This window comes from Microtus pennsylvanicus, chromosome 7, assembly GCF_037038515.1.
Source record: "Microtus pennsylvanicus isolate mMicPen1 chromosome 7, mMicPen1.hap1, whole genome shotgun sequence".
Lineage (NCBI taxonomy): Eukaryota > Metazoa > Chordata > Mammalia > Rodentia > Cricetidae > Microtus > Microtus pennsylvanicus.
The window spans coordinates 42,943,166-42,957,799 of record NC_134585.1 but is presented as its reverse complement, the minus strand read 5'-3'; the positions used below and the strand labels follow the sequence as shown (position 1 = coordinate 42,957,799).

At 39.0% G+C, this 14,634-nt stretch overlaps 1 protein-coding gene across 2 annotated transcripts in view; it reads right to left on the bottom strand.

Annotated features, from left to right (window-relative positions):
• Positions 1 to 14,634, bottom strand: part of Col19a1 (collagen type XIX alpha 1 chain) — a 310,539-nt gene that overhangs the window by 228,141 nt on the left and 67,764 nt on the right. For both annotated transcript variants that reach the window (XM_075980561.1, XM_075980562.1), the window contains 2 exons: positions 4,235 to 4,279; positions 683 to 727 (listed from right to left, as the gene is read on the bottom strand). In XM_075980561.1, the coding sequence (XP_075836676.1) occupies positions 683 to 727; positions 4,235 to 4,279 (90 nt within the window). The remainder of the gene's footprint in view (positions 1 to 682; positions 728 to 4,234; positions 4,280 to 14,634) is intronic.

Genomic DNA, 14,634 nt, shown 5'->3' with positions numbered 1-14,634 from the left:
TTCACTTGCTTCACTAGGAGGAGTTCGGGGCTGAGTGGGGTACGTCTTTCCAAGGTTCTCACTGGGGACTAACTGCTTTGGGAAAAGCACTTGCAGTCTGTAGCCTTCCCCACACTTTTCTCTGCCTTTGCATCTGTAACCTTGTGGCATCAATCTTCTGCAATGCAACCCAAGGCATTCAAAAGTCTTGTGAGTCAGTTTCTCATACATCACCCATATCTTTTAATCACTCCTATATTAAACATTTTGGAATAACTCTGATTTTAGTGTGTGCTATCTTTTCTGTAGCATTTAGCTCTTTTGTTATTATTTTTTTTTCCTTAACTTCCCCTTAGGAAATATTCCACTGATAAACAAACCAGTGTCCATGCTAACAAAACTTTTAGCCAGAGACATAGTCATAGTAGATAAATGACACCATAATATAAAAATACAATGTCCAATAAATATTTGTATCTTTTATATATAAATGAAATAAATGTAACTAAAGATGCCTGACCAAGTAAATTTAGAACAATTTCTGTCAATCACCAATATATAAAAGTTACTCTAATTGATTCAAATGTTTTTAGTTCCACTATAAAATTATTATACATACTGTATAGAACATATGAAAGAAGCTAAATGTCACATTAAACTATTTTGGGAGCATAATTCTTCTTTACAAACACTAAAGGATTACCTTTTCACCAGTTTCTCCTTTGGTGCCTTCAAGTCCTTGTTCTCCCTGCAAAAGAAGAGCATCGTGTAAAGTAATAAGAACAGTTCTTATGGTTCATGGAATTTTCATAATAATAACAATATTTCTAAGAATAAAATATTAGTTATTTAAATAGTTTCCTGCGATATGAAGTCCTAAGCAAACACTAAGCAATGCAAAGTCTGAATAGTACAAAATACTCAAGGACCAGCTTTTTTGCATATTTCCTTACCTTCCCAAAAGATTACATCCCATAAATTCAAGGCCCCTGCACATTAAAGGAATGGTACTGTCTAGATTTGCTTTGAGAACGAAGCAGCACAGACTGAGTTTGCAATTCTTGTTGTCACTAACATCTCATTAAATCCAGACGACACAAACTTCTTTGAAACCTACCTTCCACATGAGTATCTAACGAGAGGTTCATGAGAGGGTTTAGAGTTGAGTCCTCTACCCCCAGCCCCAGCACTTCCCTGCACCTGGAGCCACAGGCTACTCTCTGTTCTGCTCATGTGGTTTACAGTTACGAAAAGAACTGTTTTCTAAGTCTAGATGGAGGAAGGACAGAGATGAGAGCAAGGAAAGATAGATCTTGATTGATGGAGCCATTATGGGGCTAGCAAGGAACCTGGCACTAGAGAAATTCCCGGGAATACACAAGGATGATCCCAGCTAGGATCCTAAGCAATAGAGGAGAGCCCAAACTGGCCTTGCCTTGTAGCCAGATTGACGAATATCTTAAATGTCACCATAGAATCTCCATCCAGCAACTGATGTAAACAGAGGCAGAGACCTGTATCAAAGCACTGGACTGAGCTCCCAAAGTCCAGTTGAAGAGTGGGAGGAATGAGAATTTGAGCAAAGGAGTCAAGACCATAATGGGTTCACCCATTGAAAGTCTACCTGAGCTAAAGGGAGCTCGCCAACTCTAGCCAGACTGGGAAGAAACAAGCATAACACCAAACTAGTCCCTCTGAATGTGGTTGACAGTTGCATTGCTGGGGAAGACTGGGGCAGGGCAGTGGCACCAGGATTTATTCCTACTGCATGTACTGTCTTTTGGGGAACCTATTCTCTTTGGATGATACCTTGCTTAGCCTATATATAGTAGGGAAGGCCTTGGACCTTTCCCAAAGCAATGTGCCTTACCCTCTCTGAGGAGTGGATGGCGTGGGGTGGGATGATATGAGGGGAGAATGGGAGGAGGGGAGGAAGTTGGAACTTGGATTGTATGTATAATGAAAAAAGATAGTTTATTTTCTTTAAAAAATAAAAATTAAAAATAAATAAATTAAAAAGAGAATTGAAAAAGAACTAGCAAAGAAAAAGAAAAAAGAAATTCTGAGTCCTTCAGCATACTTCTAATCAATAACTGATCAATTTCTCCATTACCTCATGCTTGAGCACCTGGCAGACATGCATGGTGTCGGATGTGTGTTTTGTATATTGGGTGATTCCTATTCCTGACTATATGTTGCAACTGAATGAATAATAAAGACAATTCTGTATAACCTAGTCTAAAAAATAAAAACAAAACGACAAAAAAACACCCGTTTCCTATGCCATCCTCTAAATCTACAAAGTGCAAGTGTTTTTCCCTCAGCTGAACCCTTTCCAATTTCATAAGTTTATTTTTGACTTAATTTGTCATGAATAAATTGATGATGCTCCCACCAAGCATTTAGTAAATACTCACTGAGACCCTCCTACACATCAGGGACCTATGGTGTTTGAGATGGGTTTTATCTGCCGTCCACTCATTCACTGGGTGTCATGGTGTAAGCCATCCAGCCTGTATCTTCATAAGAGACCGATATTTGTGTTTGCTTGCTTTATTTTTCTATTTAAGTTTTTAAAGATAAAATGTTATACGGGTCAGATTGTCCTTGAGTTCACTATGTAGCTCATAATGACCTTGACCTCCTGATGATGCTCTTGTCTCTATCACAGAAGTTCTGGGATAACAAATAAACGCATGCCATCATACCTAGCAACAGATGAAAAGTCTCTGATATCAGCTTTTTTGTACTGCCTCCACAAAGTGGTATATGACATAATTAAAATCCACATGTATTATATAATTAGAAGGTGAGCTCTTGTTATCTATACATAGATAATTTATGAGTATATTACTACATGCATAGTCAAGTAAATGTATTAAAAGAGTGTAGAAACTTGATTAAATAATTATTTTTTGCTTCTTTTGTTCTCAAAATGTTACTAGGAAGCAATATATTAATTCGTAGGGATTTTTATCACGAGTGCATAGGCCTGCCTTACTTTTAGTGGTGTTTCCCCTAAAATACAGACTTGAATTCCGTCTGGTAATTCAAGCTGACACTGAAGCTGCTGAAGCCCGTAGCGCACTGGCCACGATGTCAGCATGATGCAGCCACCACAAACAGCTGCTGGAAAGTCCAAAACCACTTCCCAGCCGATAAATCTGCACATCCTCGGCTTGCAGCTCAGCTCACAGACGCGGCACATGCTGTACCAGTGGGTTTATCTAGAACTACTGGGAAGTGTACGGTTTCATGGCTCCCGCTGCAGTCTTATCTCTACAGGGATAGGTAAAGAAACAGTTTTTTTTTTTAAAGCTCTAATTCTAAATGAAAATGTGACTTATCAAATGGCATTTCCGGCTATGGAAAAGCAAAGCATAGATGCATAGCGACTTCAGACATTTTGTTATAAAAACCTGTAACCTTTTGCCACAACGTCGAAATGACTGCTTTGGCTTTGGGGCAGAAGCATCTAAAATTGCATCAGTAATGCTCTCCCCTGTGGTGAGATTGTCTGGGCTGTATCACAACAGCTGGACCCACCAGAAGCAACTTCTTTTTGCTCCAGGAATCTAGTGTATAGTAGTTTCTGTGCACCCAATGATGCACGGCCCATACTGTTGCTCTCACAGCAAGAAAGCTGTCCTTGGATAGGGAGTAAAGGATCCAGAGGATCCTTTTGGTTCATTTTGGTGAAGAGAAAGATGTGAGGCACAGAGAGACTCAGCCTGGGTGGTGAAAAATTTCTCCTTCATCATGAGCATGAATGTAGATTCTATTTATTATTATTATTATTATTTATAGGGGATTGAGTCTATAGCCTCATATAAGCTAAGCAAGCACTCCACACTGAACTATCTCTTCAGCCCTCTTTTTCCTTTTCCTTTTGAGACATGATCTCACTAAGTTGTCCATGCTAGCCTTGTACTGTTAGATATTTCGTGACATCATAAACATTTTTGCTTAACTCAATCTGAGAAGCACAACACATGAATGTCAGAAATGATAAGCAGAACACGCTGTTCCATTGTTCACTGTGACTGATAACAGTCAACATGTTTCTGATGCAGCTTTAACACCTCCATGGCCCTTAGAAGGCATCTATACTGATTCCTCAGGATGGCATGCTGCTAATACCCTGGAGCAAATGCTTCCTTGAGAGGTCTCTGAGAAGGAAATGCTTCTATGAGTCCTCCTTGGAAAGATGGATTTATTAGCTTAGTTTGTAGCAAACATTTATAAAACCCCTTACCTTTTGACCAAGTAAGCCTGGAAGACCATGGATGCCATTTTCACCCTAAAAAGAGTAACCAAAATAAATCTTATTAGCCACAAATAATATTGAGAAAGACCCCCCCACACACACCTTTTGTGTCTGTTGATTGTTTTTTTGAGACAGAGTTTCCTGGCTGCCCTGGGACTTGCTTTGTAGACCAGCTGGCCTCAAACTCACAGAGAACCACCAGCCTCTGCCTCCCAAGTGTTGGGGAAGCTGCAGTGTTATGAGGTAAGGTATTTTTTTTTTCTGGCTATCTGTCACATGCAGGGTCTTTCAACTTTTGTCAGATCACAACTCCAGAACAATCACCTCAAGTTTTAAGATAAAGGGACGGAGGCCCTGAGATGCTAAGTACTAGTCTCATAGTCCCAGAGTCATCCAACTTACAGCATCGCCCGAGATGCCCAGCGCATACTCAATGTGTGTTCTATATGCTATGAAGTAATCTCTCCCCCCACTTCCTTTCTTTTTCTTTGCTTTAAAATATCTGGGCAAATTAATAAATGCTTTTTATGGGATAGGCATCATTCCCTGAACAAACTTATCAGTGAGTTACTATTCTTGTAATCATCTTATATGAATGGACACACAGTAACTGATCTTCAAACTCTTCTCCCTCAGCTGTGGCCAATGTCTTGCTTCCCTACATGGTCTTTGTCAATCAATTTAACAGTAGTTTCTAAGTGTCTTCTTACCTAACATGAGATATCACATATGCACATATGCATAGTCTTACCATGTTATAGACATGCTTATTTCCTTATCCATATCTGTTGACTGCTGTGAGGTCAGTTCTGAAGGCATACCAAAGGCAATTCTACATGAAACAGTTCCCTTTCCACAGAGCCCCTGCCATGGGCATAAACATTTTCAGCAGATGCCTATCAAGTTTTGTTACTGGAATTCTTGGTCATTGCATTGACACTTCTGCTCTGGGGAGAGCACACCGGCTAGGAGATGCTCTATGAGGGTTGCAAGCATTCTCAGTAAACCCTTGTCTGTTTACTTCAGTCTAGGAATTCACCATGGTTCCCAAATGTCCAGACTCAGGCAGCTCCAAACAAGCTAGCAATGCTATGACCTGCTTTACTTCTGTGAAATAGTTATTAAATTCACTTAGCAACAGTTTATAAGCATTCCTGAAAACATGGGTATTATTTCTCATAATAATAAATACCTGAAGGAGATTTCAGTATATTATGAAGAACATCATGTCTTCAAATTTTTCAATGACAATGTGATGCTTTGCCTAAATATTGGGTTCTTAATTTTATTACTAATACTTTTTTTGGAAAGTTTTACTGTTTCTTTTTTTAAAAAAACAGAGGTGAGCTGGGCGATGGTGGCGCACGCCTTTGATCCCAGCACTCGGGAGGCAGAGGCAGGCGGATCTCTGTGAGTTCGAGACCAGCCTGGTCTACAAGAGCGAGTTCCAGGACAGGCTCCAAAGCCACAGAGAAACCCTGTCTCGAAAAACCAAAAAAAAAAAAAAAAACAAACAAACAAAAAAAAAAAAACAGAGGTGTACTGTCATACACATGCACATTATTTTAAGAGCTAAGGTTTTTATTTGTTTAGATTAAATTATCAAAGTATTCTATAGTGTAGCTGCTGTCATCATAGTGAGGACACGACTTGGTTGTGATATGTAGTTACATGAGGATGCATCCAAAACAGCATTCATTATCAGCGTGCTAAGTATTTCTACCACTTAGAAGTTATTACAGCTCTTGACCCGAGGCACCAGGCAGCACTAGTAGAAAGCTGTAGTAACATCTGATAAGGAGATAACGAAATTACATTAAGTATCCGATACCAAGGGGCATTCTGTGGGAATAGAGCGTCTACTACTCATCAGTGAAGTATGCCCACTTGTCCCTAAGAAGCATATTATTTTCCTCAGTTGATCTGATATAATATTTTATATCATATTGCAAATTACTCAGGATAACAAGATACAGCATATAATCCATTAAAGCACAAGGATACGGTATTTACCCTGCCAACAGCCCGTTTCCGAGAAAAGGGAGTGGTGATGGTTCTTCCCCTCTTCTTTGCTAGCTGCCAACATTTACATTTCATGTGCCCTGAGTGCTGGCCTGGGTATGTTGTGAGTTGATGCTTTGTGAATATTGGAGTTGAAATGCGGTGTTCCCCTATGACAAGTGTTAACTGGTCTCTTCTCTTTCCCCACATGAGACTTAAAATCACCTCTAATTGTCTATAGACCATAAGAGGAGTGTGAGCATCCTGGTTCCCATCATTATCTCAAAAAAGGGAGGGAAATATAGAATCACCATAAAAAACTTATAAGGACATAGTTCATGCTAATGACAAGTATTAGTTCTGTAAAACTTCAAAATATTTAGGCTAGTAGCAGCAATCCTCTTAGTGCTTATTCTGAAACACAGGAGCAAAGCCCACAGAGGTGCAGGCAGTCGGGATAAACCCAGATTTACATATAAAGCCAGTATTTGCCTGCCACTACTGGAAGAGCATGTATCAGTTTTGTGTGTGTGCACATGTGTGTGTGCATGTGTGTACATTTGTGTTTATGTTTCTGGATTCCTGCTGCCTTTTTCTCTAGTACCATCCTAAAGAAGGCATAGATGCTTCTCTTTTATTTCCCAGTCAAGATTTTAGTTTATTATTGGAAAAAGTTACAACCAAGAGTTTTAAAGAAATCATACCTTCCAAAACTCATTTCTTGGGATATGCTTTCTATTCATGTCTTTTAATTCCTGGAACACACATGGTGGTAGGAGCGAATTGACTCCCAAAAGTTGGTCTGTGACCTCCCTGTGTGCACCACGCACACATGAACACACTCTTACCAAATTAAATCAGACATTAACTGTATTTATACATCAAACACCATTATAAGCTTCTAACTAACTTTTTTTGTCTGATTCACACTGTGGAGCACAGCTTTCTGAACCAAAATTTCTGCCAAATCTTCTAAATCTTATACATGACACCCATTTGGGTCACTATTAAGGCTTCCATTCAGTAAACAATTAACAATAGTTTGGAATCTTAAAATTTTGACCCTGCTCTCTGGGCAGTCAATACACCTTTTAAAATGTGGCTTGCAAAACTCAGCATATTATGTCAGAAACGGTCCCACACAGAACATAAAGCAAGACCATTACCCCCCCCCAAACACACACACACACACACGCACACACATGCCATGCTGTTTTGGATGCTAAATTGTTCTTCTATTAATGTATTTTGCTTCTAAAATTGTGTTTGCGTATACTGAGTTTGTAAGCAAGTATAAACACTACTAATATTTCCTTTCAAATGAAAAATTTCTATTTCCAATCCTTTTTAAGTTATACATGTGTAAGTTATAGTAAGCTTAAAAACACTAAACATCTTAGAAATTATCAGGGAGGTAGTAAAAGTTTCCTTCCACACCTAGTGAAGTTAGGGAGACAGCAACTTTTGTAAAATCGTATAAAAATCTGAGATTCCATGAAATTGATATAATCTTCTTAAAATGGATCTGTCCTAAACAAAGATTTGGGCTAATTATATTGTCAAATATAGGTTAAATACAGCCTCAATAAATTTTAAACTGCAAAACCAAGGTAGGGAAATCAAGACCTTTAATCTGAATTATCTACTGAAAGATCTGATGTGTGGTAACAGACACCTGCATTGCGCACTCCTCCAAGTGAAAGATGATTTAAGATACAGAGCTCGGTGCCATCAGCCAGCTCCTAATTGCGGATGGTGAGATACCAGTCACGGCAAACCATTTCCTGTCCAGAGTATTCCTCGTGATGAGTAATTTATAGTGTGAGTCCGTATCAGTTACCTCTGCTAGGGCTCAGCTGTGCCTCAGCCATCAGTTAACTTAGCGTTGGCCTTGCAGTAAACAATCATGGAACCTTAGAGAATGAAACATTCCTTGAGATAATATAAGAAACGAAGGGGATTTTCAACCTGAGACAGGGTGGACAGAAAGCCAGATAACAAAGGCTGGCTATGCTTTAGAGAGCAGGGAGGGCAGGAGACCAGGAAACGGGAAGCAAATTCCGGAGCTGTCACACACCATCCCTATTACATTTCATTCTAGAAGGCAGCACTTCTAAACATTGCTAGGTAGAGTTCCCTGAAGTTTGTTTTTGCAGAAAGCCTTGGGAGTTCTTACTAATTCACCTTTCCCTTTCATCACTCAACGTAGTTGTCTAACAGCTGCTTATTTCCCTTCTGGACTTTGGGGCTAAGTTTCTTTGAGCTCTGCATAGCTCAGCAAACACTTATGGAGGTTCTATTAGCATGGGTGTCCTCTATCAGCATGTATGTCCATGTGTAGGCATCACAGATTAAAAAGACAATGATTCCTTCTAGTCCAGGAGCTCCCAGGGCTATACACACACAGATATTGGTGATGTAAGCAAAATACCATGTGAGGGGAATTGAGGAGCTTCCAATTTTGCTTACTGGACTAAAAACTTTCGTAAAAGAGCTGCATGATCTTGGAATGTAGTAATCAGTGATGATGATTGTAAAGGATCAAACTATCAATTGTCTGAATCCATCTTCAATCTTTCAAATTTATCTGACAGCTTTATTTAAGATTGTATAGTGGTACATGTGGCCCTAACTGGGCTGGCTAAAAGATGCTTCTAATGGAACCACTTCAAGAAAGCTGTCTTCTAGAGCCACAAAGATGACTTAAACCATTGCAGATATTTCTTTAAATCCACTGTTCAGTGTATCAGCAATCTACATGAGGAATAAGATAACTAGCTAGTTAGCTAAGTGATGTAATATTTATGTACTAGATACCAACTGCATGTTAAACCAAAAAGGGACATTAGCAGACTGGGTTTCGGAAATCTGGCTAACTGTTTGGTAAATAAAAGTCAAGTGCTTGGGCGCCAGCTACGCTGCATGTGTTGAGCTCGTCCTCCATCTGTTGCGGTCTCTGCCAACTGCTTTACTTGGGATGTGAGTGGAAGGCATTAGAAGGGAATGAGAAGCCATTAAGAAAGAAAGTCAGCTGCACAGGGAGCAGGTTTCTTCTGCCTATTTCTCTACTAGCTCTGTCCTCACAATTCTGCTCATTGCAGTGATGGATCGTATCAACATACACCTCCTGACAAGACAACGACGAGACAGTTCACATCAAAGCCAGAGTTTTTCACCAATAAAGTTTTAGCCTTGGAACTTTAGCCAGTGAAACTAGAAAATATCACAGTGAAATGATAATTTTTGTGGTCATTTTCTATAAATATTGGTTATTATAAAAATTCCAATGCTATGTCTGCGTTTGATAAAATTTTCATTATTATATTTTTTAAATACACAGGTAGATAAGATGACTTTTTTTTTGCAAAATACAAGTTGATTACATAACTAATCAATAACACTAAAAGTTATTATTGGTTTTAATAGAAAGGTGAAACAATCATATTGAGATTGTTTTTCTTACAAACAGCATATTTTTGATTGGTAATACTTGACATAAATGTAAGACTGGTGTTTTTGTTCACATAAAGTTCACATTTATTTCTTCAGCCTTGACAAAATATCCTATTGTTCCACATGAGCTGAACAAAGATGACCAATAGACATGCCAAACTGGACAGGGGAAACTCATGAGTCTCCACCCCTACACAATGAACTGAAAGCAACTAAGGAATGCTGAGAGCAAGAGAAATGATCTTCCCCAGGTTATCCAAGACCAAATGCCCAGCGTGAAAACATGGACGCAAGTGGTATCACACAGGCCGAGAAGGTTACATTTAGGAATATATCAGAACACATACACAGATATTCAGGGAACAGCAATTTAAAAGGAGGCCATGAATTTACAGAGAGCAAGGAGCGGCATATGAGAGCATTTGGAGGGAGGATTGGGAAGGGAGAAATGTAATTACACTATAATCTTAAAAAGTTCCTTTTTTCTCATTGGATAAAGTTGTGTGTTCTTATTTAGAGGTTTCAGTTTCTATAATCGCTATGTGCAAATACATATTAATTTTTTTCTTAACTTCGGGAGAAACTGTGGAAATAAGCTTAATTCTGATTGTCTACGGAAAAATTAAGTGAAACTAGAAATGCAGAGAGGAAGCCAAATGGCTTAAACAAAAATTATTTTCACTAAACGCCTATAAGTTTTTTAGTCTCCGAGGCATTAACGCCACATCTGGACCAGGCTAGAGCAGAGCTCATTAGGATTCACAGCAGCTACAGGACCCGTCTGCACGTACATAAACCGAAGCAGCATCTGCCTTTATTGCCTGGAGCTGCAGTATTCTCTCAAATGCCTTTTTAGGGAAAGTCGAGATTCAAACATCACCATCCTTTCGTTTCCCAGCAGAAAAGAGATGCAGAGACAATTAGCCATGGATCAGCCTTGTTTGTGCTCATGCCAGTGCAATGGCTGGGGACCCAGAGGTTATGGAGAATAGAGCTGCCATTGAACGTCCGGTATTATTATGACAGGCAAGTTAGCAACTGACCCATTGTGTTATTAGATGTAATTCTTCAGCATCTTAAAGAATATGGATTTTTACCATTACAGGCTATTTTAATGAAGTCATGGAACTAAGTTTAATGTCTTTGATAGTGAGTACTCTGTATGTATATGTTCATTTGCCTGTGTGTTCATGCATGTGCATCAAAAGCATATTTGGTAAAAGGTATAAAAGGTAGATTTTTCTGTTTCAGGTGAACTCAGAGAGTAGTCATGAGTGGGCTACTGTCTACGGAGTGCAGACTACAGATCTCTAGAGTCACCTTTGGACACGATGGAAATATTTCAATTCTAGTTTTGAATTTGGAAAAATGAGCAAAATCAAACCGTCATAGTTTTATAATTCTTATTTGTGTGGGTAAAACTGTAAAATCCTCACATTGGGTGAGTGAACTGGTTTTCAGTAATTCTCAGGAGACGGATACAATCTTCTGCAGGTGGTGGAGCGAGAGGATCTAATGTTAAAGATGTTCATAGACTTAAAGATGGGGACACAGCACTCTCTGGAACAGAATTTAGAGAGCCAACGTCACAATCCACTCCCTAAGCTGCAAGGCAAATGGATTTGCGCTTTAATTCAAACTGAGCGCGAAAGGAAATCTGGGTCTTTGGCCACATCCAGATGATGCCACAGCAGGAAGGCTGATGTGGGCAGAGTGTCACCTTCTAACTCCACTTCTTGCAAGTTATGAAGCTTAAGGAAGGTCTAATTCTCTTTATATATTAGATCCTAAATCAAAAAAAACTAACAACAGCTCTGAACTAAAAGGTCTTTAAGTATTGAATGAGTTAATTTAAAGGAGGCTCTTGGCAGTGTTTAGAACATAATATTTATTACATAAGTGGCTATTTTTATCGAGGTGATACAAGTTTGTGATTCTATGTGTAATTATTTTGAAGGAGTTCACTAGTTTGGAAACATCACATTTTTTTGTCAAAGAAGCCAAAGACACAGATGATAATTTGAGTTTTATTTTAACACTACTGCTAAATAAATTTTGAATAAGATACATTTCCTTAAGTGAGTTCTAATTTGGTCTCATTTTAAGCCAGGATTTGGAGCAAGAACATCAGCAGGCTGTATGTTTGAAATATATCTTCTAGATATCAAACATTTATGCTAGTCACTAAGCTGCCTCTTCTATGAACTTCTAATTTCATCACTAAGATAAACCACAAGGGGTACGTGTATGATCTCCATTTGATAACGGAGAAAGATTGCTGTACTGGAACCCACTCCAGGAAGTGTAACTCTGCTTGCCTAATGTCAAGTACACACTAATGACTGGGATCTACGTTCTACGTACTCTAGAAGGAACAAAGGAATTTAATAACTCTTTCCTCCTGCTTGGCATGGCAATACACACCTTTTAGCCCCACACTCAGGAGAGAGAAAGAAGCTTGAGGATTTGAGTTTGAGGCCAGCTTGGTCTACTTAGTGAGTTCCAAGCCAGTCAGGACTGCAAGGTGAGACTGTCTCAAAGATAGATAGATAGATAGATAGATAGATAGATAGATAGATATGTTATTCCTCCTTAGGTGAAAGTTAATCAGTTAGAAAACAAATATTACTTTAGCATCATTTAGGTTCTATTTTAGTTATATTTTTACTATTGCATAAGTAAAATAGACATTATTGGAAAATAATCTTATTTTTAAAAACTATCGATATCTCCCTCAAACAATGGACAATGTACTGGCACATGGAGAAGTAGGAAGTAAAACAAATTTTTCTATACAATATGCAGACAGTGAAAGCAGGTATGGCTCCCCAACTGGAGTTGCAGGACGCTCAGCCACTGTTCACCTCACCAAATTTTCCCACCTTAGACAAGAAGGACAAAGTGTGTCTGTATGTGCATATGTGTGGGTATGTGCAAGGGTATGTGCATGTGTGTCGGTATGTGCATGTGTGTCGGTATGTGCATGTGTGTCGGTATGTGCATGTGTGTGGGTATGTGGGGGGGTTGTGTGTGTGTGTCGGTATGTGCATGTGTGAGGGTATGTGCATGTGTGTGGGTATGTGGGGGGGTTGTGTGTGTGTGTCGGTATGTGCATGTGTGTGGGTATGTGGGGGGGTTGTGTGTGTGTGTCGGTATGTGCATGTGTGAGGGTATGTGCTTGTGTGTGGGTATGTGCTTGTGTGTGGGTATGTACATGTGTGTGAGTATGTGTGTGTGGGTATGTGGGGGGGTTGTGTGTGTGTGTATGTGTGTGTGTATGTGGGTATGTGGGGGGGTTGTGTGTGTGTATGTGTGTGTGTATGTGGGTATGTGTGTGTGTATGTGTGTATGTGTGGTGGGCAGGGGTTGTGTGTGTGTGTATGTGTGTGTGTGTGTGTATGTGGGTATGTGTGGTGGGCAGGGGTTGTGCATTGTGATTCTACGCATTCCTGTATTTCTTTCTTCTGGAAACTCATCTTGCCTATCTACATAAGCTTACCAAAAGTAGACAGGTATTTACTATAGAATGGAACATTCCTCATGAACCAACAATAGCTAGTTTACCAAACGTAAGCAGAATTTCAGGTGAGCGGCATATGTGATGCAGACAGTTGCTGTTTTGTGATATTTGACAGGAAGGCTCTATGTATAAGGTGACGAACGCCTACTCAGTGTCTGCACTGGCTGATAAGGGTAATTTTTTAAAAAAATATAATTAAGTGCTATAATTCTTCATTCTTAAAGTTCAAATGAATCCATTCTCCAAAAATACATTTCACAAAACAGTGCTATGCAGTGTATTAATTTGCTTCTGTCTCCACAGGGGAAAGAAAAGCCACCTTGGTTGAGTGCCACTTTGTTCAGGATCTTCACTAAGAATAATTACTGCCGTCACTTCACCAGATGTCTAAGTACAGGTCTATCTTACAACAGAATTTGCATGTGAATAATTTAATTTATTACAATATCATATTGGGGGATATATACATTGAAACTAGTGTGCAAATTTTGCTTAATAATGTCCAGAATATGCCTAATTCCATAATCATAAATCAGTTTCTGGTTTAAATGTAAAAAATGTTTTCATTTGAAAACAATGCGCCAGAGGTGTATGCACCATGGCGTGTTGCCTACATACTTACTCCAAGGTGTTTCAACATGTCATATTTTTATTTTGTTTTTGACAGTACTTTCAAGGACTTCTAAATTTAAGAGAAAAAATTGAAATAATACTAAGTGAAGCTCAGCGATGCTGTTTGGCTGACATGAAAGATACCGTAAGTTCAATTAATGAAAATGGGGAAACATAGCTGTGAAGATGTGTGGTTCTATTCATTTAATCACACACTATATGGGAACCAATCATTTTCTCCAGAAATTTATTTATAAAAAACAAGACTGAAGAGATGACTCGGCCAATAAAGGTTACGCTCACAGGCCAAAAATAAAAATCTGATACAGTATTTTTATTACAAAGCAATAGGAGCACTTTATCTGAAGTGTTTAACTAGAGTTTGGTTTAAATTTTTGAAATGTAAAAGACTGACGTTTCATCATTAGAGTCAAATCTTTGTAAAAATATATCAACTATACCATCGAATAAAATAACAGTGACTTGCTATTATTTTCATTTTGCACGGGCTCATTAGAATTACATAAAATAAATGTTAAACCTTGGATTGGAGAAGTGAGGAAACACCCTGCGGGCAATAGTTCTTTTTCACAAGTGTTAAATGCCTTTCACAACTGAACGAAACTAAAGTTAGAAGCAGAGCTGCACCACCATGGACGCAGACCCTGGGACAAGTACGTGGTTAAAGACTGAGTTAAAGGGGTATTTATTTCTGGGGGGTAAAACTTACAAAACACCAACCGTCAGGAAGGAAGCCTAGTCGCTGGAGCAGGAGCTGGAACCAAGAGGCTTGCTGCTCAAA